The 27407-nt window shown below is 63.1% G+C and overlaps 1 protein-coding gene across 2 annotated transcripts in view; it reads right to left on the reverse strand.

Moving 5' to 3' along the window:
• Nucleotides 1-484: 484 nt before the first annotated feature.
• Nucleotides 485-27407, reverse strand: part of RAI1 (retinoic acid induced 1) — an 81201-nt gene continuing 54278 nt past the window's right edge. The window contains exons 1-5 of one of the 2 annotated variants that reach the window (XM_058704117.1): nucleotides 17568-18576; nucleotides 11375-16901; nucleotides 7084-7177; nucleotides 2470-2519; nucleotides 485-1983 (exon numbers count right to left, since the gene is read on the reverse strand). In XM_058704117.1, coding sequence (XP_058560100.1) covers nucleotides 1969-1983; nucleotides 2470-2519; nucleotides 7084-7177; nucleotides 11375-16885 — 5670 coding nt within the window. In that variant the 5' untranslated portion in view covers nucleotides 16886-16901; nucleotides 17568-18576 and the 3' untranslated portion in view covers nucleotides 485-1968. Of the gene's footprint in view, nucleotides 1984-2469; nucleotides 2520-7083; nucleotides 7178-11374; nucleotides 16902-17567; nucleotides 18577-27407 lie in introns of those variants that run through there. The other variant, XM_058704116.1, reaches the window with a different exon arrangement.

The raw sequence follows: 27407 nt of genomic DNA on the forward strand, positions 1-27407 counted from the left end.
TGGGAGGCCTGTGGGTATGACCTCTAGGCGACCTGGATCCCTCCAATTTGTGAGCCACACGTTTGGACTGTATCAACCCTTAATCCTTAAGAGCTGTTCTGGTTTCAGCTGCCCCTTCCCACGTCCGTCCTTCTACCCCTATCAGCTCTCGGGTGACATGAGAGGACGCCATGTCCTTAAGGACCTACTGTGATAGGAACTACAGACTGGTATCCCTGTTTGGGGTGTGCGTCTCCCCTCCCCCACCCATCCCCATTTCTCTGTCTCTTGCGCTTGGGGGAGTTTTGCACCCCTATCGCAACCCAAGAGCCCGAGGCCGCCTGGAGTGTGGGTGCGTGGGCGGGTGCCCTCCCAGCAGAACGGGTCAGATCCTTGACTGTCATCCATTTGTGCCCCACTGAGCCTTCCTCTCCGTCCCCACCCCCCACCTAAAGCCTGGCCCCCTCTCCCAGCGGAATCTGGTTAGAATCCACGGGCTGCAGACTTCCAAAACAATCGTTGTATCTTTATTGACTTTTTTTTTTTTCTGAATGCAATGACTGTTTTTTACTCTTAAGGAAAATAAACATCTTTTAGAAACAGCTCGATACACACAATCTTCAGTGTGAAGCAATATACTAATAAGAACACTAGTCGTCTTAACATTTACAGTCTTCATATATATTATATATATGTATATGTATACATATATATACACTATATAACGAGGCCAGATATAATACACACGTTTACCATTTTACAGTCATATGTACAGGAAGTTGCTAGGGCAGCCCCTGTCTGGGGGCTGCATCAGGCCTATCGAAGCGTGGACAGAGCTGAGGACACGGACGGACAGGCGGACGGACTGGCGGGGACTGGCTTGGGCCGGTGGTGGCTGCGCGGAGAAGGGGGGCGTCGCCGTAGCCCCCTTCCTGGCAAGGGCCCCGTGCTGAGGGACGCACGACGCAGGGCGGCGGCGACACACGGGAGAAGCGAGCATGTTCCCAACATATATACATTCTATGTAACATATATATAGAGGGGTACACAGGTTTGTACACGAATCTAGCGCTGTCTCTGCTCCCGTGCCGAGTGGGCGCTGCTGTCCCTGGAGACGGGTGGTCGTGCAGAGGGACGATCACGCATTCGCCGGAGGTGCGCTCTGGTCACCACTCCTTTCCACTGCGTTCCCAGGTCGCGCTCCAGGGGTGGGGCAGAGGGCTGGAAAGGGGACGAACAGAAGCCAAAGGGGTGCCCCAGTCCCACCCACACCCGGGGAGCCCGCATCCCCTGAGCATGGGTCCCGGACTCCCCTGGCTCTGCCCAAACCGCACGAAAAGTTTTGGCCAAGGCTGGGTGGGTGGGAAGGGCTCTAGGACGCAATTCGAAAGGTTCCTTCCAAAGCCTCCGGCCTCCTCCCCCGCCGGCCTAGTCCTCTCCGGAAAGGTTTCGGCTCCCTCCCCACCCTACCCGGCCTCGGAGCCCGGAGCCGCCCTTGGCCACTTCCTGGGCCCTTTGGACCCCCCACTCCCACCCCCAGGGCGCCCAGCTGCAAGCCGCGACCTGCTGCGGTGGCGGCAGCACCCACGTGGAATGTGTGCCACGTCGTCTTGGAACTACCAGGGGAGAAGCGTGTCCCCAGGCTAAAGGGGTCTCCAATCCCCGCCGGAACCTGGGTGCCTCAAGGAGTCTGGCCGCTCCACGGGCTCCCTCTCTCCAAGCCTGGCCCGGGGGGGTGCGGGCGGGAACGCCCAGTGTTGTCTTGTTCCAGAAGCAGGCGGCTCCGGAACGTGTTTTCTTCCCAACCCGGGACCGCAAGTTTCAGCCCTAGGGGCCAGATCCAAGATCCGGAATCCGGATCAAGGATCGGCTCTGGACCCGCGCTGGGAGCAGCTCAAAGGCCCGGGGGCTGCGCAGGCGGCTCCTCTCCTTCGGCGGCGGGCGGGCGGGCAGGCGGGCTTCGGCGGCTTCTCCCGCCGTTGGGGTGGATTACAACGGCAGCCTCTGCAGGGGAAGAGACGCCAAAGCCCCCGTTACTGCCGGGGGCGGACCAGCGCCGGGAGCGAATTCCTCCCAGCCCCGCCCCTCCCCACGACCCCGCCCCCGCGTGAGGCTCCGCCCCTGCCCGCGCCGCCAGCGCCGGGCTCGAGTATCGTTGGAGGCAGCGGAGCCTCACCTTAGGCCTGAACTTTTCTCTCCCCGCACCCTTCCACCGTCACCTCCGTGCCCGTCGTCCCGTGCCCCTGTCTGCCCTTACTGGCCCCCACCTCGGACGGCCCCCTCCTTCAGGACCTGCCTCGTTAGAAGGCGGTCTGACTAGCGCGTGCCAACCTGCCCCAAAGGCTGCGGATAAACCAGGAATAATGAAGTTTTGGAGGCGGGCAGGTGGGGGCTGGGCCCTGCTGAGGGTCCGCAGGGCAAGGGGTGGGGAGAGGGAAGGGGCTCCCCTCCAGCCTGGACACCTTCCAGGGAAGGCCTGTGGTCACCTACCTTATGTTTGGGACACTTCAAAGAAAAGTTCTCTTCGATGAATATGCAACCTGCCACCAAAGAGAAGTTTGGGTGGTTAGGACGGCGGCAGGAGTCTCATCAGGGGGCCAGGCAGGGAGGGGGGCCCAGCGCCCACGAGACCCTAGGCTACAGGGCTTTTTGCGAAAAGCAAAGCAGCCCATGCTTGAAACCCTCCCGGTCTCCGAGACCCCATCACGACTGAGCTGAGGGGCCCCGTGTGCTTTTTGTTCTCCCGGAGCCCGCCCCGGAAGGCCCGCTTGTCACTCCGGAGGACTTCCTGACTCCCTCCCTATGGCAGATCCCCTATGCGTGGGTCTCTCCCCTGCCCCTGCCTCACTTCACTCGGCCACGCTTGTCACTTCCTCCTACTGGTCTAGGTGTCGGTTACTTGCTCACCAGCCACTGGCACCTGTGCCGCTCAGAGCAGACACTCAGGATACGGGCTTGTCCCTGTGAGGGCCTCGAGGGGGGAGGCAGACCTGAGTCTGGGGGCAAGGGGAAGACGGGACTGAGGTCTTGGGTCCGAGTGAATCCCAGCAGGCATCTGGGTGCCCTGGGCACTGCCCACCCTGGGGGAACAGAGAGGACGCTGAGCATGGCCAGTCCCTGATGCCCACCTCGGCCCAGGGGTGCACTCATAGCAAGCTGCCACTCCACTGCCTGATGCCACCTAGGGAGGCCCCGGCTTCTCCCCCAGGAGCCCCCAGTCACCACCCACCTCGTCCCCTTCTGGGCTCACCCCCACCCCTACCCTGCCGGCCACTGCTCTGAACAAACCCCAAACCCATAAATAGCCGGAGGCCGGAGCTGGCCAAGCAAGGCCTCTCCTTCCAGCACATTCCTCCTGCTCACGCCGTGGCTCTGTGCCGTGGCATCACGGCAGCGTGGTGGCTGGTAGGCAGGGCGGGGAGGGCAGGTCTGCAGGCCTGAGAACAGGGCTGGGAACCCTCCAGGCCTGTGGCTGTCTCCCCCTTTTTTTTTTCCGACCAACCGCTGCCAGAGCTGGGGAGCCTGAGACCGAAAACTGCCCACGAGGTTTGTGCACTCCAGGGCCAGCGGCTGGAGGCGGATCGTCAGTTTTTCCTCTTCTCTACGCTCCGACAGGCCAGACGCGGTGCCGGGACTGAACTCACACCTTCCAAAGAGCATTGAGCTAAAACGCCAGGCCTGCACATGTGAGGTCATCCCCGCCCCACATCCCACTTCGGGCCCTACAGGTTCCGGGTCTCTGGAAGCAGAGGGCAGGAGGTCACCACTTCCAAAGCCAGCTTGCTCAGCTACGCCCCCGGCATCCACCCTGGACGTGTGGAGGGGAACCACAGGACAGGGCCAGGCCACCTCTCCTGGTGACCCAGCTGACAAAGTGGCCCCGGGGCCTGAGTGTGGAAAGGCTCAGACAGACCCGTGGCTTGCTGGCTTCTGCCAGCGATTCTGAGTCACTTAGCCCCAACGAGGTGGTCCTTAATGGGGTGGAAGGGACAGGGCTAGTGAGCCAGGGCAGAACGGGACGGCCCTGATGCCCTACGGTCTGAGAGCGTGACCCAGACATCTGGAGAGCCCCACGGGCCCCCGCTTGGCAGGCCCAAGGGGTCGGGTAGGTGGAAGGTGCCAACAGAAGCCTGGGGCTCCTGTCTGCCAAACGCTGGATGGCCTCCCCAGCCTCCTCCCCTAGTTCCTCTGTCTCCCAAGCCTCCCGCTTGGTCAGGAGGGCCATGACCAGCCCTCCCTGCCGCCCGGAGGCTCACTTGTTCTCCCAGCTTCTCTGGCTGCTGCTCCTCCAGTGCCCGGGGCTCCACCCGCTCTCCTCTGCCAGCTGCTAAGTGGCGGTGCCCACGACCCCCCCCCCCCCCCCCAGTGCCCTGACGAGCCCTGGGGCTGATGGCCAGCGAGCCTCTGTCCCGAGCCCAGCTGAGACAACTTCCCTTGTACGTCTGCTGACGCCTCAAATGCAGCCTGTCCAGAGGGAAGCAGCCCCGTGTGGCAGACAGACAGACTGCCGGAAGAGCTCCAGGCCCCCTCCCTGAGCCACTATCCTCTGCGCTGTGGCTCTGTCGCTCTTCTCGAGCAGAAGAGGAATCCATCCTGTGAATCTGGGCGGGCTGGGGGACTCGGTTTGGCCAACCGTGTGGTGCCGAGCCTGGCCTGCGGGGGCACGAGAGGCCACGCGACCGCAGCCACCCAAGTCAGTGGCGAGGAGGTCCGCCAGCCAGTGGGAGCGGCGGAGCCCGCCGGCTGACCACGCCCTCGGCACAGACCACCGGGGACTGGTGCTGAAGCCAGGAAGCCGGGCCTGGGAGAGCCGGTAGCCGACACACCTTCGGCACACCCCTGTCCTGCCCCAGACCTGTCCCCTCCAACGTGGGGAAGCTGGATGGCAGGCTCCACACCCCGTCGCCCCTCACCCTAAGGTCTGCACATTCAGTGCCAGCGGAGGCTCTGTCCACATCAGCAGGTCTCGTCTCCCGCCGGGACAACCTCTGGCCCCGTCGGCTCTGGCTGAGCCAGTGTCTCATCTGCCCGGTTTCCGGGGCCCCTTCCCGTGGCAAGCTCTGGGGCTCTACAGAGACCCCTATCATACGGGAAATCCTTCGAAGATTTCCTTTCGAGCAGAAGCGTATTGTGTCCGGCCTGGTATATACATCCCACCGCTAACCAGCTGCGGGGCACCTCCACTGACCTGGTGGGGCCAGGCTCGAGTGGCACCTTCTCCTGGAAGTCCTCCTGGATTCCACACACACCCCCCTCCCCCAGCTCAGACAGGGGGACTCTGTCCCAAGGGACACACTCTTCGCCCTTCCTGGTTGCCATAACTTTGGGCAAAGATCATGATTTTCCTGTCTGTCTCACTCAAACGGGAACCCCCGGGAGGTTCTGAACGGTACTGGGGTGGGAGAGAGAACACAGGATGGGGAGCAAGACAGGCAAAGCAGCCGCATCCTGGTCTGTCCTGCTGTGTGGCCATGGGAAAGGCAGCCTGCCTGTAAAGATGTAGCCCGGGAAAGCACAGGGGCCTGAGGCAGGGCCTGGCACCCAGTGGGTGCTAAATTAATCACTGTAGAAGGAGAGGTGCAACTCGGGGTAGTTATCTATTACTGGGGTAAGGCCACGGGTCTGGTTAAGCGGCTGAGTCCACACTAAAATCTGGTTCCTGTGGAACCGGCGAGAAGCCCCACATCCTGCTCCAGCCGGCCCCCTCCCTGCACGGTGCGAGCACCTCAGCCCTCGCCAAGGAACTGTCATCACTCAGTCCTGCGGGTGCTCCCGGGGGTGGCTTAGCTGGGGCTGCTGCTGGCCGGGGACCAAGCGGGCAGGTGGGGGCGCAGGGAGTGGTCTGCAGGGCAGAGCCAGCAGGCATTCAGGTGGGGAGGAGGGGGCTCCAGGTAATGGGAAGACCTACTGGGAGACACCTCTGCTCCGTCATCCATGAGGCAGAGTCATTGATAACTTCACCCGGGTTCCAGGCTAGCGGCGGGGGTGGGGTGGGGTGGGGCGCGGGGAGCAGGGGGAGGAGGCCGCCGTCCAGGGACTGGCCCCAAACGGGACGAGGGCTGCACTTCCCTGGGAGGCGTTCATTACTTCGCTCACTGCTCCGAGCAGCCGCAGCAAAAAGGGATGATCCTAATCTCTGTTTTACAGATGGGGAGCCCACCTGCAGAGGCATCCACGAACCTGCCCAAGTCCACGCGGTAAGACTGCCACGGGGGTTTGAATCCAGGCCAGAGATGCCTCTCAGTGACTACGGCTCCGCCATAAGCAGCCTCTTTCTTTGGATGAAATCGAAAGACTGTCTGTGAGCCTGGGTCTCCCTGCCTGCTCGATGAGGTTTGGGACTCCCGGATCTCTCCGGCCCATGCAGTCTGTCCTTCTGTGTGCCTGGGTCACGGTGGGTGCTCATAAACGCTCATGCGACAGATGAATGAGTAAGAGGAGAGAATGAGGTGGGTGAGGGTGCAGGGGAAGCCTGATCCTGTCTCCAGACCCCAGTGTCCTGCTGAAAACCTACAACCGTTGCCTGTAGCCAACGGGAGGGTTTTTTGTTTGTTTGTTTTTTTATAAGTAGGCTCCACGTGTGCAACGTGGGGCTGGAACGCACAACCCCGAGATCAAGGGACCTATGCTCCACTGACTGGGCCAGCCAGGCGCCCCCAATAGGAGTGTTTTGAACCCCATCTCCTCCTCCCTCACTTGGTGTTTGCTGAGGTCTGTACCTCCCATCTTTCTTTACCCAGTGAACTCCTATTCAGCCTTCAAAGACCCAGCCCCAGTACCCCTGTCTCTCTGAGGCCTGAGATCCTCCCCAGCCCCTACCACTCCTAAGCACTGATAGCTCCTGAGCTAGCCCTCCATCCTGTAATGCATGCCTCTGGGCATCCCTCGAGCAGGTGGCTCGGGACTGGTTCCTCTCTGTGGCCTTAGCATTGTCCATCATGGGTCCCAGGGGAGAGACAGCTGAGAAAATAAATTGCTGGGGCAGGAGAGGAGGGCAGCCAAGGCGTCAACTGGGGCAGGGTTCAAGGAGCGGGGTGGCCGGGTCCCCCTGGGCTGCTCAGGTGGGCCTCCAGGGCCTTCCTGTCCCCTTGGGCTGGCTCTTACCCGCATCGCTGGCACACGGGTAATGGTAGGTGTGGGTGCATCCCTTGTGACAGCACCCGATGGTGGCCCCGGCTTCTTGGCAGCTGGAACAGGTCTGGTGAGGAGAGAGGGAAGACGGGTGAGTCTAGGGCTGAGGAGCCCGGCAGGCGGGCTTTATAGACAGGCTCTCCCACGGACCCCACGTCCTTTCCCCCGAAACGCTCCCTGGACATCGGTGGGAAGGAGGGTCAGTATGGGGCACAAGTGCCCCCAAGGGCGATTTTGTGGCAGAATTCCGAGCTGTGCCTTGGACGAGGGGACCCTCTTGGGGCGGGAAAACGTCTAATCTCGTGGATAAGTATCAGGGTCTAGGCATCACACAGACCTGGGTTCAAATCTCAGCTCCGCCATTCTGCCCCACGTGACCTCAGCCGCTAACTCAAACTCTCCGTGCCCCGTCTGTGCAGTGGGGACAGTGCCTCCCTTACGGGACAGTCGTGGAGATTAAATAAGAGACGCCGTGTGCCCAGCAGATGACAAGAACTCGTGAGGCCACTCACCCTACGGCTGTGGCTACCGGCCAGCACTGAGCAGGTTTGTGTGTGCGTCCTTACCCACTGGTTCCTCCCACCGGCCCTTCAGGCAGGTAACTTTCACAAACCCCATTTTCGAGATGGTGAAACTGAGGCTTCCGCTCCAGGCAAGAGTGAAGGCAAGAAGCATTGCTTTCTACCCAGAAAGACACTCTCCCGCCCTTCGATGGGCCACTCATCCTCGCCAGATCCCCGGAGAAGAGGACACAGCCAGTCCTGACATGCCGAGGTGATGTAAATCTCACGCGAGGCAGCACAGCGGCCAGCCCACTCTGCCCCACGCCCGGCCCACTTGTCTGAACAGGGACGTGGCTGGGACGGCTGGGCGATGCCAAGGAGGCGACGCAAAACGAGAAGCCTCACTGTATGGGTTGGGGAGGGCAGCGCACAGGAGGGCAGCGCAGCTGTGGCAGGACTGAGCTGTGGTTGCTAAGCTACCGACAGGTGATGGCAGCTTACGATGTGCCCCATGTGCCTGGAAGCAGCCTCCCCATAACCTTATGTTGATATCCTCGTAATTCTACCCAGGTTACCAACGAGAGCTCAGAGAGGCTGATTAAACTGCCTGAGGGCACACAGCCCCTAAGTCGCCGAGCCGGGCTTTGAGCCCAGCTGCCCGGCTGGAGCACAGGCTGGCGATCACCACCCCCCCACCCCCCCCCCCATACTGTTCAAGGCAGGGGCTCCATGCCAGGTCCCTGGACTAAGACAGATCCCATCCCCAGCATCTGGGGGAGACTAGGAATGAGAGTCTTCTCCCACCTTCCTGGGGAAGATGCCCAGGAATGCTCCCTCTGGCATCAAGCTGGGAGCGGGGAGGTGCAGGGATGGGGGCTGGGTATATTCTGGAACATCAGGTTTTCATACAATGCCTTTAGACGCGCAGTTTCCTTGCGGTCAGGGCGGAGATCTCCTGGGACCGTGAGGCCCCAAATTCCCTCAATTTCTGGCCCACAAGGAGGGAATAAGGCAGGACTGGGGCCCAAACCAGGGCTGCGGCCTCAGGGCTTTTGTCGCTTAAAGGACAACAGGCGCAAGAGCAGCCTCACGCTACCATGCCTGCACCGTGTCCCTCCCTCCCCCAATCCCGAGTGGCACTGCAGACGTGAAGAAATCAAGGGACAGAGGGACAGAGGCCTTGGGCCCTTCTGACCGTCACACCCAGGCTCTGATCCTCTGTTCCCCCGGCAGGGCTTGTGAACCTGACAAAGGCCTCCAGGCTGGTGGAGAGAGAACCCGAGGTCCCAGGGGGTGGGCATGGTAGGGCTCAGGGACAGCAAGCCGTGTGGGGGCTCTCGGGAGGGGACAGAGAAGAAACGGGGCTGCCCCCGAGGGCCCACACGGAAGTTCTGTCTCCCAGAGAGCAAAAGTGAGGCCAAGGTAGCAACAGGTGTGCCGGGGCCTGGAGCCCTGATGCACAGGGTCCCTACTGCGTGCTGGGGAGGGAAGACCACCCCCACAGCCCCGCAACCCTGCGGCCCTGCCAGCGGGGTTTGGCCTCCTGAGGTTCGCAGGGGCCAGTGACTTGCTGGAGTCACAGAACCTGCCCTCAGCAGAGCTGCGATTCGAACCCGGGTCTGCGTCTCTCTAAGGGAGTGTGCTGCCACTGAGCTGTCCAGGCAGCAAGAGGTCTTGGCGGGGACAGGAGGCCTAGGATGCCCGGGCTATGGGAGCAGGGGGCATGGAGCCGTGCCCCTCAGAAGTCCCAGAGCCCGCCCGTCTCTCCAGAGCATTCTGTGGCACGGTCTGCTCCTCCGGCTGGGGTGGGGGGGGGGGGGCCTGCCTTAATGATCCCCTCTGAGGCTCACAAGCCCTGGCCTGGCTGGACCATCTCTGGCTCGGCGGCCCTTCAGATCCCATCTGAGCTGCCTCCGGTGAGGGAGGGAGGTGCGGCCGGCGAACGGCAGGTGCCTGCTGCTGTGTGTCCTTGCCGCGGCCCCGTCCCGACCTTCCGGGGGAGGCCCCCGGTGGCGCCAGGCTACCACACCGTTTTTGGCGTAGGGCACAGCGGGCAGAGATGGGCCGACCGGGCTGACTTCCAGCTCCGGTACTCAACAGCCGCGGGACACCAGGAAGGCACGGCGCCGCCGTGACCCCGGCTTCCTCGTCGGCCCAACAGGACTCGCGTGCGGGTCCGCGAGGTGAGACCAGGGCGCCCGGAACAGGCTGGGGGCACGTGGGCAGCTTACCCACCACGATGGGTGCAGGTGGCTGGGAAAAGGCTGGATCAGGCCCCGGCTCAGAGAGGCAGCACAGGCAGGCCAGAGCCGCGTGGGGGTGGGCGGGCAGTGCGTGCTGGAGGGGGTAGGCGGTGATCTGAGGGTATTACTTTTTAATGATGGGAGAGACTTGAGCCTATGTCAGACAGGTTGGGCAGGAGCCGGGAGCCAGTGAGAGAGTGAGAGAGAGAGAGAGAGAGAGAGAGAGAGAGAGAAGAAGACAGGGAGAGAGGAAGACAAAGTAGCAGATGTCCTGTTGGGAACTGGGGTTGCCTCAGTCAGGCTGGAAGCCTGGGCGCGGAGAGGTCTCTAACCATGCCCCCGGGGCTGTGTAAGGTCTGGTGCAGGAAAGGAGGGGAGGCTGAGGCCCTCGGGCACAGGGGCGGGTCCCAGTGGCTGGGGGTGGGGACCCCCAGCACAGGCAGCAGAAGGGGGGGGGGGGGTGGGCCGAGTGGGGGAGGGGGAGGGCAAGAGCACAGGCCTCAGGAACAGAATGCTGGCCCCACCACCACGTCCCGGGCACATTCCGCCGACTGCCACCAGGCAGACCTGAGGGGGCTCCCAGATGCACCCCCAGCTGCCTGCTCACTCCGGCCGCCCGCACCCCTCAGAAGGGAGCGTGAGGAGCAAGATCCCCCGGTAGCCGGACTGGAGGCATCACCTAGTGTGATGTGGCCCAGCCGCTATCACTGGGCCTAGCAGAGAGCAGAGGACGGTCGGCGGGCACGGAGGCCAGGCACGGCTCTGACAGCTTCACGGGCACGAAGCCGCTCGGGCCCCACAGCCCCTCCGCGGCGGGGACCCACCCTGCCCGCGTTAGAGAGGAGGACACGGAGGCACAGAGGGGCTGAGCCCCACGCCCAGAGTCACAAGGTGCGTGACGGGCGGTGCCGGGGTCTGAACCGAAAAGCCAGCCTGCGTTCTTGCTCAGGGCCCTCAGTGACGGTTCCTCAAGGAGCATTTTGTGACTGTTTCACGAGAGGTTCCCAGACCACCCGGCCCTGGGAGGGGGACGCATCCCAAACACCTCCCGAGAGGCTCCTTCCCTCGGCCCGTGCTCCACCTCAGAGGCCAAGGAGACACGTACTGGAAGGGGGGGCACCTGCTTTTTTTAGGCTGCCCGGATGTTCAATTCTGGGAGGCCGCCTGTTTTGGGGGTGGGGGGGGGGGTCTTGGCGCGTCAGCTGATGGCACCAGACGGGGCCAGGTGGACTGGGGGTTGGGGGTGGGCGACCGGAGCCCGACGGTGGGTGTCAGGTGTGTGTATGGGGGACGGGCCGGGTGCTGAGGGGCCGAAGCTGCAAGTCCTGGACAGGGGTGGGCGAGCCCGCGCTGCCTCCGTCTCGACTCCACCCCCGAGCGCCTGACGCGTGAGTCTGTGATCGTGGGTGTGTTTGGCCCAAACCGTGGCACCGGAGCGATGAGGGGGGATTCCCATCTGCCTGCCTGCCTGAGCTGTGGACCCTGAGCTCCCCCACCGCAACTGGGCTGGCCTCTTACCATGTCCACGGCCACCTTCATGGCCTCCTGCAGCCCAAAGAGCTTCCCGGCTACCAGGTAGACCCCGCCCGTCCACACGGCGCAGGCCTCGTGCACCCAGTGCTCCTGGGTGTCCCCGCCAGGCTCTGCCGGCGGCTCCTTGCTGCAGTCATGCTTGCGGCTCTTGTCAGCTGGGGCCACCTCCTCGCCCCCATCCCCCCGACCGTCGCAGCAGTAACAGCTCTGCAGCCGCCGGGACAGGCCCCGGGCGCTGGTGCGCAGGGAGCCCTGCTTGGCGGCGTCGGCCGGGCCGTCGGGCCTCGGGGCTTTTCCAGGGGCGGCGGCGGCGGCACATTCAAGGTCTTTGAGTGTTCTCTCGAGGGGCGGCGAGGCCTCCCCACAGGTGCCCTCCGGCCGCACCTTCTCCTTGAGTTTTGGCTTCTTTTTGGGGAGGCAGTGTTCGGGGTAGTAGGGCCCACAGAGGTCCCCGAGGTCCTTGAAGTTGGCCGGGTTTTGGCAGAGGCAGCAAACAAGGCAAGAGGTACTCAGGGCCTTGGAAACCACGGGCCCCAGATGCATGGTGGAGGACAGGGGCAGGGAGGGGCGTGGCTGCAGGACAGAGCCTCCGGGGAGCGTGGCCAGGGAGGCCCCGGTCGCATCCAAGGAGAACGAGCACGAGGATGAGGAAGAGGAGGCAGAGGAGGAAGGCTTCCTGTGGGGCTTGGGCTCCTCCCCCGGGGAGTTGACGACAGTGCATATGGTGGTGAACGCGTCTCTCTTCTCCACCCGCACAAAGGGCGAGAAGGCCGGGGTGCGGCTGTCTGCTCGAAGCCGCTTGCAGGAGGAAATGTACTTGAGGCGGATTTCAGGCTCTGCGGGATCCAGGGGCAGCACCTGCTGCTGCCGCCGCCGCTTGGCACGCCCCTTACAGGGGGAGGAGGTGGTGTTCTTGGCCCGGCCCCGAGTGAGGCGCTTGCGCTTGGAATAGCTGCCGTAGTTGGCATGGCCCGGCTGCTTCTGCGCCCTTGTCTGGGGCTGGCAGGGCCGGCCCTCAGGGGACTGGGAGGCCAGGCCCAGCTCCTCCGTCTTTGGCTTCTTGCCTCCTCCACCAGAGCTGTCCTCACCGCCCCCCTGAGTGCCATTGGCCCTGTCTCGGGGAGTCAGGAGCAGAGCCGGGCCTAGGTGGGGCCGCTTCTCCAGGGGACCTTTAGGGAGTCCGAGGGCTCCGGCCCTGCCTTTCCGGCTTCTCTTCTTAGGCGCCAGGGCAGTCCCCCCGGGCAACAGGGCCTCCGGGGACGTGAAGGCCTCAGTTTTGAAACAGTCAGTCGAGGACAGTTTCTTACTGTTCAGGAGTTTGCCTTTTAAGGATCTGTTGGTTGGATTTCTGCATAACGGGTCGGCCCCCGAAGCTGCTGGGAGCTTCTGCCCGGTGCCCACATTTAAGAGACCTTCGCCTGCCCCAACTGGGCTGCCCCCGGCGCTCTTGAGCCCTCGGTCCTTCTCAGGGAGAGATGGGCTCAGAGGATTACCAGGAGGGGCCCCTGGCGTTTTGCACGCAAACTTTTTCAGGCTGGGCGAGGTGATCTTCTGCACGATGGCCTCCAACTTCAGGCCCCGGCCTTTCCGGGGCGGCAGCACCTTGGTCTTCATGGCCCCCTGGAAGGCCGCCCGCGAGGCGAGCTTCAGGCAGGCATCCGGGGTCTCCGGGGGCGGGGGCTTCACAGCGGGCTCACCGTTGCCCTTGGTGGGCTTGGCCTTCTTGGGGGAAGACATCCTCTTGAAGAGGGTGGAGGAGTCCTCGGCTCCCTCCTCCTTCACGTCCCCCCCACCGCCGCTACGCAAAACCAGGTTCCGCTTCTTGGTGGGGACAGGCGCCATGAAGGCTGACTTCCTTTTGAGTGAGTGGAGGGGCCGATCGGAGAGCTTGCTGCCTGCCCCGGGCTTGGGGACCCTCGCCCGCTGGCTGGCCCTGCCCTCCTTCTGGGGGCTGCCGGCGACCTTGAACGTGGCGGGCAGGTGGTTGTTGGCGAGGAGCTTCTTGGTGGCACGGCAGTTGGGGAGCCGGCTCTCTGAGGGCCGCCGTCTCTTGGAGTGGAACACTTCCGGGGTTTTCGTGCGGGACCGCAGGATCATGGAGCGCTGGTCCTTGCCCGGGGTGCCGGGCGAGTCTGTTTCCTTGGTCTTGGAGCCCATGGGGCTGCTGTCGGAGGCCACGGGCAGGGCGGCCGGGTTACTGGGGCTGGATGCCGCCTTGGGTGACGGCTTGCCCACCCGCTTGCCAGACTTGAAGGCGGCTCGCTGCTTGCCCCCCAGTTTGTCTGGGGGCGCGGGGGTGGTGGTGAGGCCCGGGGGTCCAGGTGTGCGGGGCTCACTCAGGGCCGTGAAGGAGCGTGTGCACATCCTGGGGAGCCCTTCTGAGGCCCCCCGACCCGGGGCTCCTGCTCCTTCCATCTGTCCCTGGGGGGGCCCCGTGCAGGATTCGGGGAGCAGGAGGTCTTTGGGCAGCACAGGTGCCCTGCACGGGGAGTCCTCGGCCTCGGGCAGCCCCCGGTGCACCCGCCGGCTCCGTAAACTTTTGCCGCGCGGCACAGGCTCTTTCTTGGCAATGGGAGCCTCGGGCACAGCGGGCTTGTTCGGCTTCTGGGCCAGGGAGGCGTCCGGGGCCAGGGTGGCGGAGTCCCCTGGAGCCAGCGCCCCGTCGGGTCCTTCTTCGCCTGGCTTCATGTGGGACAGGGAGGACTCGAACCAACTCTGGACCTTCGACTCCGCGCCCACGGTCGGGCCCAGCAAAATGACAGACTCCCCGGAGAGGTGGCACGGGGAGCCCCAGCCGGCCTTGGTGTCCAGCACCCCCTCCACCTCCTCCTTGGTGCACATCAGCGGGGCCTTCGGCGACAGCGGGTCCTGCATGCCGGGCCTCTGCTCGGGGCTGCCCAGGAGCTCGCACAGGGAGGAGTACTCCTCCTCGGCCTCCAGGTCGTCTTTCCTCCCGGTGGGTGGCAGCAGGGGGAGGTCCCCGAAGTCGGCCGCTGAGCAGCAGTGCCGGCCCTCCTCCAGCCACCTGTCGGCCTTGCCCACCTCGGGGCACTGCAGCAGCCCGCCCACCTCCTCCTTCACCCCACCCGCCTCCTCCTGCTCGGAGTCCCGAGGCACCGTAGCCTTCTCCCCGGGGGGCTCCTCCTCCTGGAAGACCGGGCAGGCCGAAGCCTCGTGGGCGTTCTCCTTGCCCACGCCATCCGAGGCCTTCCCGCCCTGCTCCAGGCCCTTGGTGAGCTCACTGGGGTGGAGGCCCCACCGGGGACAGGCGTCCCCCAGGTTTTCCTCGGGCCAGGCAAAGGGGTTGGCGCCGTCCGCGGAGCCGGCGGCGGTCGTGTCCGGGAAGCAGTCAAAAGCCGCGGCGGCAGGGTCCGACACCGCGGCCCCCAGGGTGGGCTTGCTGCTGAAGGAGAGGGGACCGGCCGTCTTCTTGGGGTCAGGGGTGGCGAAGCCCACAGAGGGGTCTTCAAACAGCCCCGGGCTGAAGTCCTTGGCGCTGCCACCCTTGTCCAGCTGCAAGGACTCGGGCAGGGCCTCCGGCTCCCCTGGCCGCGGCCACGCGTTCTTGGCCACGGAGTCCAGGCAGGCGCTGTGGTTCTCCAGCGAGAAGGGGGGCTTGCCGGCGTCCTTGGCCAGGCCGGGCGGCTCGGCCCAGGCCTTGTCGGCCTTCTCGCCGATGGCCTCCTGCAGCCCCAGGATCTCGGACGCCAGGTCCTCCTGCGCCAGGGCGCTGAGCAGCAGCCGCGGGCAGTCCCGCTCGCCCGCCACGAACTTGGAGAAGCTGTCGAGCGGCAGGCTGCTGTGCAGACTCTGGAAGGAGTCGTCGGACTTGGTGGACATGTCGTCGGGCGACGTCACGGAGCAGGTCGACACGGACTCGGGCTTGGCCTTCGAGTTGCTGTTGACCCTGGCGGGGCTGCCCCGGGCCTGGCTGCAGTAGAGGAAGCTGCGCTCCAGCGGATCCTCGGAGCCGCTCAGGTAGTCGGCCTCGGGCGGCTCGGCGTGCGTGGACTGCGGCGTGCTGCTCAGCGGCTCGGACAGCGGCGTGCCCGCCGGCTCGGCCGAGTAGCCGCTGCCCTCGGGGCTGCAGTGCTGGCTTTTGTGCTGTTCCGGGGTCCTGGACACCAGGTTCTTGACGCCCTTCTTCTGCGGCACGGCCGCCTTGGAGAGCAGCAGCTGCTGGACCGTGTTGGAGATGTTCTCCACCTGCGAGGTCAGGGCCGTGAGGCTCTGCAGGCTGAGATCCGACAGCAGGTTCTCAGGCAGCTTGTCCTTCTGCAGCGGCTTGCAGTTGCCAGCCTGGGTGTCCACCGAGCCGGCGGCGTCGGTCGGGGAGGGGTTGAGCAGGGGCATGAAGTGGCTGTGGTCGGCGATGCCGGCGGGGAAGGCCCCGGTGCCGAGCGCCTGCTGGTTGTAGGGGAAGTTCTCCAGGTTGGGCATCAGGGGCGACGGGGTGGAGCTGTAGGAGGGGGAGCGGCCCACGGAGCGAGCCGGCGAGTGGCTGGAGCTGGGGCTGAAGGTCTGATAGTACTGCTCCGGAGTCCTGACGGCCGCGTCCGGCTGGCAGTAGCCAGGGCCTTGCTGCCCGTAGTGTTGGTACTTGGCGAGGTTTTGGTAGTGGAGGGTTTCCTGGGCGTGGTGCCGGCTCTGAAGGGCCTGCTGCTGCTGCTTCTGTTGGTCGTAGCTGAGGCGGCCGGACTGGTAGGCGTGAAGGTTCTGGACCCGCTGCCCCGGGGCCAGGCTGGCGGTGGCGGTCAGCGGCCTGTCGTGGGGCTGGGCGGACGGAGCGGTGCAGCTCTTGTAGGAGTGGGCGCCCTGCCCGCCGCCGCCGCCCTGGCCCGGGGAGGAGTAGGTGGAGGAGGCGGGGAAGGACTGCGTGTGCTGGGGGAAGTGGCCGCCCTGGGGGAAGGGCAGAGGTGAGGCCATGTCGTTCTGCAGCTTCTGCCTTTGGAGTTTGGGGTACGCCAGGGGCTGCTGGGGCTGCGGCAGCTGCTGCTGGACGTGCAGGGAGTGAGTCCGAAAGGGCAGCTGGGCGCCCTGCTCTGGGTACTGCCTGCCGGGGGGCACCGCGGCCTTTTTCATCAAGTTGTCCTCATATTTGCCCACCCCCCCTGGCAGGGGCTGCGGCTGGGGGGGCGGCGGCTGGGGGGCCCCCCAAGCCTGCAGGCCCTCCTCACCCGAGTAGCGGCCGGGGTACGGGCTGCTGTCCTGCACGCTGTAGCCCGAGAAGGCCGGCCTGCCCTGCAGGGACTGCTGGGAGGGGAGCCCCTTGCTGCCCCGCGCGGTGGCCGCGGCGGCGGCCGAGCCTGCGCCGCCCTCGTAGCCCGGGTACGGCTGCGGGTTATAATAGTCCTTGGCCAGCAGCCGCTGCCGGTCACAGCTCAGCCCGGCCTGGCTCGGCTGTCTGTAATTCTCCAGGCGAGATGTCTCCTGTGAGGTCTGCTGGTAGTTCTGTTGTTTGCCATGGAAACCACACCTTTCTCGAAAAGACTGCATGACTCGGGCTGGTTATCTGTGAAGAGAGAAAGGGAGAGAGGGAGGGGGGGCGGGGAGGGGGGGGAAAGGGAGAGCGATTCAGACGGGCCATTTCCCTTCCCCTCAGAACGCCTGCCTCCCACCCCTCTCCCGCCCTGCCCTCTCCCCGCAGCTCTTAACGGTCTCCCCTTTGCCTGAGCCTCCCCACCAGCTGTGCACATATTGACAACTTCTGTGTCAGGGAGGTGTGCTCTGTAATTCCCGCTCCGACATCGCCCGCTGCCAGCTGAGCCTTGCCAAGGATGGCCACCGCTGCGGGAGGCGCCACCCCACCCTGCTCCCAGCCAGCTCCTCCCCTCCACGCCCCCCACCCCCAGCACTCCCAGCGCTTCCCTGCTGGCGTAAGTAAAATCGTTTAGCAGAGCAATCCCACTCCCCTGTCCCCCGCCGCCCCCCCCCCCCCCCCCCCCCCGGGGCCGCCTGGGTCCTGCAATCCAGTCCCAGCGCGGCAGTGTTCAAGCGTGACCCAGCCATGCAGGGACCAAGGAAGGTTTGCCCCTGCCCAGAGAAGCTACTCACCAAGGCCTGTGGAGAGAGAGAGAGAGAGAGAGAGAGAGCGCGCGCACACACACACACACACACACGCACACACACAGACGCACAGAGGCGCGCGCACAGCCCGCACGCGCGTGCACACACACACCTCCTCTATCACTGCCATGCCATCTGGAATCTGTCTGTTCCTTCTAGCAGACGTTGATTAGGGGCTGTGGAGCCATTGTAGGCATAAAACGTCCCCTTCCCTGACTCCCAGTAACGCAGGACAGCGGCACCTGCCTCCTGTTTTTGATATCATAGGTGCGTAAACAGATTACGTGGCCCAGAGTGAGGGAGTGCATGCTAATGGGGGACACAGCCGCAGTCCCTTGGCCACGGAGGAGCGCCCCACAGCTGGGTGTGACGCAGCCCCAGCCCTCCTGGTCGGCCCCTCCCGTCTCCGACTCTACAGGGTCAGGATCAGGGCACACCAGGCCAAGAACCCATCTGGTTACTATTTTAGGGGCTCGCGCCCCTGGTGAGGTCTAACCAGCCCCAAAGCAGGATCTTGGATCAGGAAATGACCCCGGAGAAGGAGTGGGCCCTTCAGGGCAGGGCAACCGGAGTCACAAACACAGGCTGGCCCAAAGCATCCAGGCTAACGGTCCCCCTAACTGACCGGAAGCCAGGTCACCCCAGCAGACCCTCAAAGGAGGGAGGGATGGAGACAGGAGCGAGGAACGTTGCAGGCTCAAGAGAAATCACATCAAGGAGTCCGGCGTTCAGCCAGAGGCCCAGGGGGGTCAGGATTTAACCCACAACTGTGCCGCTGGTGGGTGAGCCAAGAGGCAGACAGAAAGGCCCAGGCCCCCACAGGGGCACAAGGGACTTTCCAGTTCCCAGCCGTTCATTCCCAACAACCGAAAGAGGAAGGGGTGGCCTGCCGGGGGCCACAAGCTCCCAGAGTTATAGGAGGGACCAGAAATAAAAAAGAGACACAGAAGAGAGATAGACGGACGGACGGATGGATGTGCGCAGATGTGAGAACGAGGAGAGAGAGTGATGAGGAGTGGGGGATGGGGGCTCCCCCAGGAGGTCCAGCTCACTCTTCAGCTCTTCCCCTGGATCCCACTCAGATTCCTTTCTCAGTGCTGGGGCCCGGGGAGGGGCTCCATCCGGCCGAGCAGGGCCAGTCTGGGGCGGCCAGAAGCCCCCGGGAGCCCTGTTAGCACGGCCCAGGCCCACCTCCCCTGACCTCGGCAGTCAGCCGGCCCTGACTCGGGGACAGAAGGCCCTGGCTGCAGAGGGGACCAGTGTCCCACAAGGCAAGCCCCTTCCCACCGGGCCCATCAAAGCCAGCAGGCCCCTGGCAAACACAGCCCTGCTCCTTCCCTCCCGCCTCTCCCTGGATTTATCACAGGCACCCCAACAAGGAAAAGCGCGCCCGCCCTTCTGACCCACTTCAATCCCATCCCTGGCGGCTGGGATCAAACGTTACAGGGGGTGCCTGCTGTGACACGCCAACCCAGAGGAGCGGGAGGCATCGCTTGGCCCCGTGCCTCCTGACCTGACCTTCCAGAGAAGGCTGCCGGGCGGGCGGCCCCCTCCCATGCTCGGGCACAGGAAACGAGCAGGCACGCAACCGGCTGGCAGCAGCCGTCACTTTTATTCGGGTGTCACTGGCTGGCAGGCAGTGGCGAGGAAGGCCCGCTCCCGAGGACATCCTACGGCGCTCTGCCTCCCCGGCCTGTGTTTATGAGCCCGAAACGCGCAAACCCAGGACCACTCTGGAGGCTGTGCCTCGTATATCTGCACAAATTACATTTCGGCTTTTATTAGTCCCAGATCGCTCCCATTTCCTGCTGAGTGTCCTGTGGATATCATTAACATTTCTACAGCTTTTTTATTTTTTTATTTTTTATTTTTCTTCACATTCTCCAAAATGCATTACCAGAAACATTACTTAAAAAGAGAGAGTACTAGGACCAGTGTCCCCCCCCCCCCCTTTAATCAGTCCAGCTGCTGCGTCTTTTAATTTAGCCGAGCCGTATTAAAGGCGGGTTTCCCAATACTCGAGCAGCTGGATGCGGTGAAAGCATCTATCTCTAAGAAAAGACAGTTCAATTAAAATACGAGAAGCCCAGTGCCTGATGGAGAACGCAGGCAAAAATGCTCACCCCAACACCACCCTCCAACCCCAGACGGCGGGAGGGGGAGAGGGAGGGCTGCGGGAACAAAGGCACGGCATCAAAGCCGATGCCATGCCGGTCTCGGGTCTCTCTGAGCCAACAAGGTCCGCTGGATCTGCCAGGAGAAAATGGGGCTCTGGCTCTTTAAGAGCTGCCTCAGGCCTGCCACGGGCTCTGTTGTTATTAATTATTATGATTATGATTACTTTTCAAGAGCACTAGGAAAGGACAAGGAGGGGGAGAGAGGCAGGCGGCAGGCAGGGGTGGGCGGCACCAGGAGGGGGGGCAGAGAGAGGCCCCTTTGGCAGAGAGATGGTGACCTCTGAACCCACCCGGGGAGGGCAAGAGGGGACAATGGGGGGAGCAGCCTGGGGCGTTCAGCCTCCGTAGGTTCAGCAGGAGGGAGAAGGGGTGGGGGTCGGGGGAGGGCACCCCCCCTAACACATCCTCATGGGGCTCCCTCTGGGCCAGCCCAGCCTCCCCATCCTCGCCTCCCCCACCTGCTTCTTGTGGACACTTGGTCAAGGCCTGATCTCTGAAGTTCTCGAGGGGAAGGTCAGTCTTGAGTGTCCTCTAGGCACCAGACCGCAATGCTTATGACAGAAGTCCCTTATAACAACTCCTGGAAGTTGGTTTCCCCGGCCACTGGACTGAGCGTGTCAGGGACAGGCACGCTCTCGAGGCCACACACAGCACAAAGCTCGTTCAAGGACCCGGCCCTTGCAGCCAGTGCCCCAGGACTTCCTTTAGCACAGCAATGGGCCTCACTGCTCCTCCCCGCTCCATTGCCACAGCCATGAAACTGGAGGGGTGGGGGGAGATGAGCCCAGGCCTCTCCGCTCCCTGCCAAAGGCACTATAGGTCCAAGGGCGCAGGGGCATCCTTTGGCCCTGGGTGCTTAGTCTGTGCAGGTTTGCTCAGTGCATGCTTTGACTATTCTGCCCTTCTAGAGAAAAGGGTGAGGTTCAGAGGGCAAGAGACCTACCTTCGAGCCCACCCACAGCAAAGTTCCCTTTGTGGGATGCCTGCAGCAGCAGCTGCGACCAGACCAAGGGTGCACGTCCCCTCCCCTGGACCCCACACCAAGAACTCCCACCTAGAGGAAGACATCTCGGAGTGTGACAGCAAGAAGGTGCTGCCAGGGAAGGGCAGCGGTCCCCTCTGCAGCATGTGAGGCCCTGAAAACTAGGCCAGGACCCCCCCCCCTTTTATTCAGGGAGCCAGACCCACCTTAGGGAGGTCCACTCATGAGCAGTGGTGCTCACTGGCCTCCCACTATCACCATGGTAACTGCTGTCCCTGGGCCCACAGCCCCTCCAGTTCCCCAGGGCAGTCCCCCTGGTCAGGGACACGGGCACAGTGTGGGCCAGAGCGGCCACGGCCCCCACAGGGGACCTGATGGAACCCAGCTGGGAGGCTGTGGCTGGAGGTTTTCCTGAGAGCGAGGGGTGGTGGGAGAAGGGAAGGGTGGGGAGAGGAAGAGAGAGGAAGGAAAGGAGAGAGAGAAGGAAGCTTTCTGTTTCCCAGCAGCGGCTCTGAGGCCACTGGTTCCATCCCACCCACTTATCCAAGGTTGTTTTATGACCCGGTTTCCTGATTTGTAGCTGCAGGGGAAAAATGTAAAAACCCAACCCACTCAAGGCCTGGGAACTAGGAAGGAGGAAGTTACCTGGGTCAAGAGGCTGGGGATGGGGCCGGGGGGGTGTCCAGGGAGGAGTGAAGAATGTAGGACCACCTCAAGCCTCCCCATCTGCGGTGGGTAATGAATACTAAATATGAAGCCTTGATTAAAATGATAAATCACTAGCCAGGTTTCCTGCTGTCCTGTGGGGTCTATCTTGAATACTAAGGGCCTGGCTTGAACAGGGGAAGGGACGAGCTCCCAAGGAGCACACAAGACAAACAGCCCAGTCCCTGCAGGCCCCTGGGACAGGTCAGGGTCCTCGGGCCCAGGGGCTCGTTGGGAGGGAGGGACTGGAGCCAGCTGGGAGAGCTGGGGCACAGGGGAACGATCCTGGGGCATAAAGAATCCCAGAGAACAAGGCAGCCCCACCTCAAAGGATGGTCTCTCGAGACCACCTCATGTGGGCGCTTCCCCCCAACACACGTGGCATGCACCCCTTCTCATGGTGGGCATCCATGTGTGCTCTCGGAAGAACCCAATCCACCATACCCCTCTACAGCCCTTGGGTGGGAGGAGCTGGGGGCTGGAGGTCCTGAATATTAGGCAAGAAGGACAAGAAACTGGAAGGCTGCCTCACCATGCCCTCCAGACATCAGGCAGGTCCCCAGCCAGGCTCTGTAGCTGAGACTAGGAGCCCCCGGTGAGGCGGGGATCTCAGGGCTCTTTGGAGGAGGTCTGAATAGGGAGCAGAGGCTTCTGGACACTCCAGACGTTTGAAAAGCCTTCCCTCAAAGCCCACCAACGCGGTCTATTCCAAGGACCCAGCTGCGGAGGCCCCAGAGACCCTCCTAAGGCACTCGAATATCTCGTCCTCAGGGTCTAACCCACCAGGAGGTCGCCCCACCCGGCCCTGGGGCACAGGCAGGGTGTATGGAGTGTACTAACTCCTGGAAGCTCCAGGCCCAGCTAGGAAGCCACAACACCATTTCCAGGAGGAGCCACCGCGGAAGTCCCACAGCCCAGCGACTGGGCAGCAGAAGCCAGATCTCAACTTGGGTGCCTGACTTCTAAAGCTGAGCCCCGCTCCGCACCCACACCCCACTGCCCCATGGTGTGGTTTCTGGGACGCGGTGGCCAGCAGGCCCACAGATCTGGACCGTCGGGGGTGGGGGTGGGGGTGGGGGCACGGTCCAGGTGTGGTGAAGGGGCAGATGGCCAGCCAGCCCTCCCCCACTGGGAGCTGTGGGGGTAGCAAGAAGGGATTCAGCAGCAGCTGTGCCCTTGGTACTCCAGAGCCCCCCTGGGGTGGGGAGGGCTCAACTATTCTCAGCTCCGTACTTACCAGTCTCTTGTGGACAGGAATTGTTTTTAGATCATTTTATTCACCATCCAAGAAAAACAAAATCACCACCGCTCCCCATCGTCAAAATGAGGACCAGAAAAATGGGAGGTATTGACTGCTGAGATGCAAACAGCTAAGAGGCCTGGCGTCTGGTGGCCCACACATTCAGGGACCCACAGGGGGTCTCCCAGTCTGCTCTGCTAGCCTCCCCACCAAACCCCCAGAAGTCCCTGGTCTCGTAGGCAACTGTACAGTGTGGATAGGACATTGGATCTGGGTGTCTGCTGGCTTTGAGGGGAGGCAAAGGTGGCGAGAGAGAGCCCAACCTCTCACCCCAGCTTGTCCCATGTGCCCCAAGGGACCGTCACTTCCCTGCGGAAGTGGAAGCACCAAGGCCCCAAGCCAGTGGCCTGTGCCGCTGTGGACTCTGTGGCTTTGGGCAAACCTTTTCGCCTCCCCGGACCCTCAGGGCCTTTGCACTGGCTGTTTCATCTGCTAGGAATACCATTCTGACATCTACATAGCTTGCTCCTCGACTCTAAGCCTTTGCTCAGGTCGCCCTCGCCGGTACCCCTCTCTGACCACTGTGCTTGGAAGGACACCCCTTGCGCTCCTCCTCTCCTGCTTCTACCAAGGGCTCACCTCCTTTTAGTACGCCACGTGGCTGGCGGGCTTTATGACTGGTCTCTCCTCTTAGAACTACGGTTCCGTGAGAGCAGGCATTTTGGGCGGTTTTGTTCGCAGCTACATCCCCGTATCCCAGGATGATAGATATGTGTTGAACGAATAACGTGTAAATGTGACATTAACTCTAGAAAGTATCCAGAACAAGCAGTCGATGGCAAAACGAACGCCGGGGGGGGGTGGGGGGGGTGGGGGGGGCGGGGCACGGGAGGCTTATCGCCACAACCCCTCATTCATTCGACAAAGAACAATCTCCTTCGGGCCTGGCCTGGCAGGCGATGCCCGTGAGTGAAGTGAGCAGGTGGGGACGGAGGCAAACTAAGGGTCCTGGTCCCAAAGCGAGGGGGAGCCCCACTGAACTCCAGAGCTTCTGAGTTGTACTTCACATGTACATGCATTTAAAGGGAAGTCTCGCCTTTTAATATATGCTACCAACCAAGTAAAAAGTCTTGGGGCGCCTGGGTGGCTCAGTCGGTTGAGCGGCCGACTTCGGCTCAGGTCACGATCTCGCGGTCCGTGAGTTCGAGCCCCGCGTCGGGCTCTGTGCTGACAGCTCGGAGCCTGGAGCCTGTTTCAGATTCTGTGTCTCCCTCTCTCTGACCCTCCCCCATTCACACCCTGTCTCTCTCTGTCTCAAAAACAAATAAACATTAAAAAAAAAAAAATTTTTTTTTTAAAGTCTTAACACCCGGAGTTCGGGAGAAGCCATGTGGGCTGACACCATCACAAGCTTCCAGGGGTCAAACGCTGTGTAACTGAGGCACACAGAGCTTTGCTAGGGCAGAGCCAGGGCCTTGTTGGGAGAATTTGGGCACCTCGCACGTGCTCAATGGCAGGCGCAGGAGCTCAGTGTGAAGGAATGAGAACAGGAGGAGCACCCAGAACCTTCCCTGGCCCCTGGGAGAAGTCCTGAGACCAGCACGAACCAGCGATGTCGTGGAGCCGCAGGGTAGAGCTGGGGAGCCCTGGAAAGGAGGAGCCCTGGGGGAGCTGAGGCCCCAGGGGTGCTAACAACCTTCAGGGCATATTCCACCCCAGGCACCAAATGAGGAGGCCTTGCTTCCCGCCCCGCCCCGCCCCCCCCCCCTTGCTGGGTCCCTGCGGGGTTCCCTGGTGGCACTTATCACAGTGGCAATTACATAATTAATGGTGTAATGAGCTGTGTTACGTGTGCCTCCCTCACCAGAATGCAGCCTGATGAGGGCAGGGGCTTCTTCATCTGTTTGGTCCTAAGCCCTAATGGCGGAGACTGTCCCGAGTGGGTGCCAATTAAACATTGCCTGGACAGACGGGCACATGGGATGGGTGAGGGGCTCGGCTCTGGGTTGAGGGCATTAGCCATCCTCACCACAGCTCTAAAGGATGCTGCCCAAAGAGAAGCCTGATGACGACAGGCCTGAAGGCCAGCCAGGACACGTACAATAGCCAGCCAGGAAGGAAAGACAAAAAGCTCTGTACTCCAGACCTGGGTCACAGCCCCTCCCCTCTCGGGTCAGGTCCTTTTTGGCTCAGCTCACAGTGGGGTGGGGGAGAGCTGGGTGCTGAGGATCCAGAGGAAAAAGCAGCAGGGCCCCTGCCCTCCTGAGGCCAACAGACCCTCAGGAGGCTGCGCGGTGGAGAGTGGAGGTTGTCAGGGGAGACTGGAAGGAAGGGGCCATTATGTGAGAAAGGGTGAGGGCCTACCAGATGGAAGGAACGGCCTGAATGAGGCCGGAGGCAGGACTGAGCAAGTGGGGCCACTACCATGATGTCCCCTCCTCCCCCTCAGGTGGCCTGGCTGCCACAGCCAATGGTCAAATGCCCTCTGTTCTCATGGCTCCAATCCCTGGCAATCCTGCAAAGTCACTCCGATTTGTTAGCTGCCGATATGGCTGCTGGGGGAGGGGGGGTGGCGGACACTCTCCCACGTGCCTTTGGGGTCCAAGCTGGAGAGGGGTCTCTGGCTTGTTTCTGACCTGGTGCTGCCTACCTCTGCCTCCCGCCAACAAGGCCAGCTGCTAGCAGCAGTGAGCCACCAGAAGCCACTTTCCACAGAGCACGTTCTAGGTCAAACTCCCCCCTCATTTTGCAGAAGGATTAACAGAAGCCCAGAGAGGGCCAGTGACTTGTCCAAGAGGTCCAGCAGGGCTGAGATCCCTCTACAGCTCTGTGCCCCTTGGTCAACCAGAAAACGAACTCAAAGCTGGAAGCCAAAAAGAGGAGGGGGTCAAGGTCTTCCAGCTGGACACCCCAGAGGAGCCAGGGAATGCGCCCCCCTCCCCCGCCTTTCCCAGCCTGGGCGGGAACCACCTCTCCCTTCCCTGCCTTTGACACCCCCTCTCCGCAGCATCCCACAGTCAGCATCCCAGTCGGGGAGGCTCAGCAAACCAGCCCCTCCCAGCCCCGTTCCACCTGGGGGAGCCAGGGAATTGGCGCCCCCCCTCCCCCCAGCCCCCAGGGGAGGAAGCCGCCTGTCAGGCCGCCACGGCGTGTCAAATCCTCTTGCTGCCTAATTGTGAGACGGCGGCGTTTAAAGAAACGCTTTTCTGGCCGCCTGCCACACCGCAAACTGCTTGGTATAATTTTATTATTAAGGAGAGAGAAAAAAAGGGAGGGGGTTGGGAGGGAGGGAGGGGGGAGGGGAGAGGGGGAGAGGGAGAGGGAGAGAGAGAGAGAGAGAGAGAGAGAGAGAGAGAGACAGAGAGAGAGAGAGAGAGAGAGAGAGAGAGAGAGAGAGGAGAGAAAGGGAGAGAGGAGGAAATTGCTTAGTCCAAGTCAGCTGGTGGAGTATTCTGCTCAATGTGAAAGCGGGGACGGCTTTCCAGTTGGCAAGCTGACTTCGTTAATTGCGCATTCAGTCTCTACTTAGGGTAATTGAAACGAAGCGGGGCCCAGGTCTGACAATTAGGGTCTGCGACTAGGCCATTAACCCTTTCTGCATCCGCCCCCCACCCCCGATGGATAGCACGCACCCACTCCAAGTGGGGGTGGGTCACCGGGCACCCCCCGCGAGAACCCATTCTGAGGCTGGGGGGGCAGGGAGCCGCGCAAGGCGGCGCGTACCGCGGCGGGGGGGGGGGGGGGCTGCTGGGCGGGCGCCCCAGCGCGAGCAGGGTTAACGCGGTGCCGAGAGTCCGGGAGCTCGGCTACGGCCGAGCTGGGGATGGGGGAGCCGCGCAGGGTGTGTGGGGGTTGTTTGCGGCCTCGCCGCCCCTCTGCAACAGATGTTTCAGCCGTGTAAGACAAAGGCAGAGCGCCTGCTGCTGCCGGGAGAAAATCCGCAGGACTCCCTCAGGGGCAGGTAAAATTTCACCTTCTATTTGTGTTCCCCCCTCAACACCCCCGCTCGCCCCCGCCCGGTTTCCCGGCCTCTGCGCCAATCCGGAAAGCGCCACCAAAGACGCCGCGCCGCCTCCTCCGCAGCCCAACCCGCTGACCCCAGCAAGGTCACGGCGACCTCGGGCTCCGCCAGCAGCGCGCCCGCCAGTCGTCCGCCGGCGAGGGGTGCCTCTCCGCGCCCGGCCCCCCTCCCGGGGCGCCCCCCGTCCGCGATCCGCGGTAATTGGAGGCACCGGGCGCGAGAGGAAGGGGGCGCTGCACTCGCCACGAGGCGGAGGCGGCGCTGGACGCTCCGCGCCTCCCTCCTGCCAGCGCTGGGACCCCGGGGGGCTCTGCACCCCCCCCCCCCCCTCCAGCCCCCATCATTCATCTCCCTGATTCCCGCTGTATCCGCCCTCGGAAGTCAGCCGAGTGAAGCAGCTGTTCCTTGCACACTCCACTTGACCAAAGATGATGATAAATGAGGCCCGGGCTGCGTCGGGGACGCGGCGGCGGCCGCGAGGGGCGCGCAGGGCGGGGCGTACGGCCCACGGCCCCCTCCCCGCGCCTCGGAAAGGGCGAGGACGCGGAGGACAGAGGCCGAGAGGCACAATCAAAGGGCCGCGCTTCCCTCCCGGCGCCCCGCGCAGCCCCCGCACCCGGCTGCCAGAAGGCGGCGGGCGGAGGTGCGCCCGGAACGCCGGGGCCGAGGCGGAGACCTCTTCCTAGCGGCCCGCGCCGCAGCCCCGCCTCCGCCCTGCCCCCTCCCTCCCCACCTCTTCCCCTAAGGCCGCGGTCCCCACGGCGCCCTCGTCCCCCCCCCCCCACCCCGGTGCCTCAAACCTATTAACGCTCGTAAATAATGAATAA

The sequence above is a fragment of the Neofelis nebulosa genome, chromosome 16, assembly GCF_028018385.1.
Source record: "Neofelis nebulosa isolate mNeoNeb1 chromosome 16, mNeoNeb1.pri, whole genome shotgun sequence".
NCBI classification, from domain to species: domain Eukaryota; kingdom Metazoa; phylum Chordata; class Mammalia; order Carnivora; family Felidae; genus Neofelis; species Neofelis nebulosa.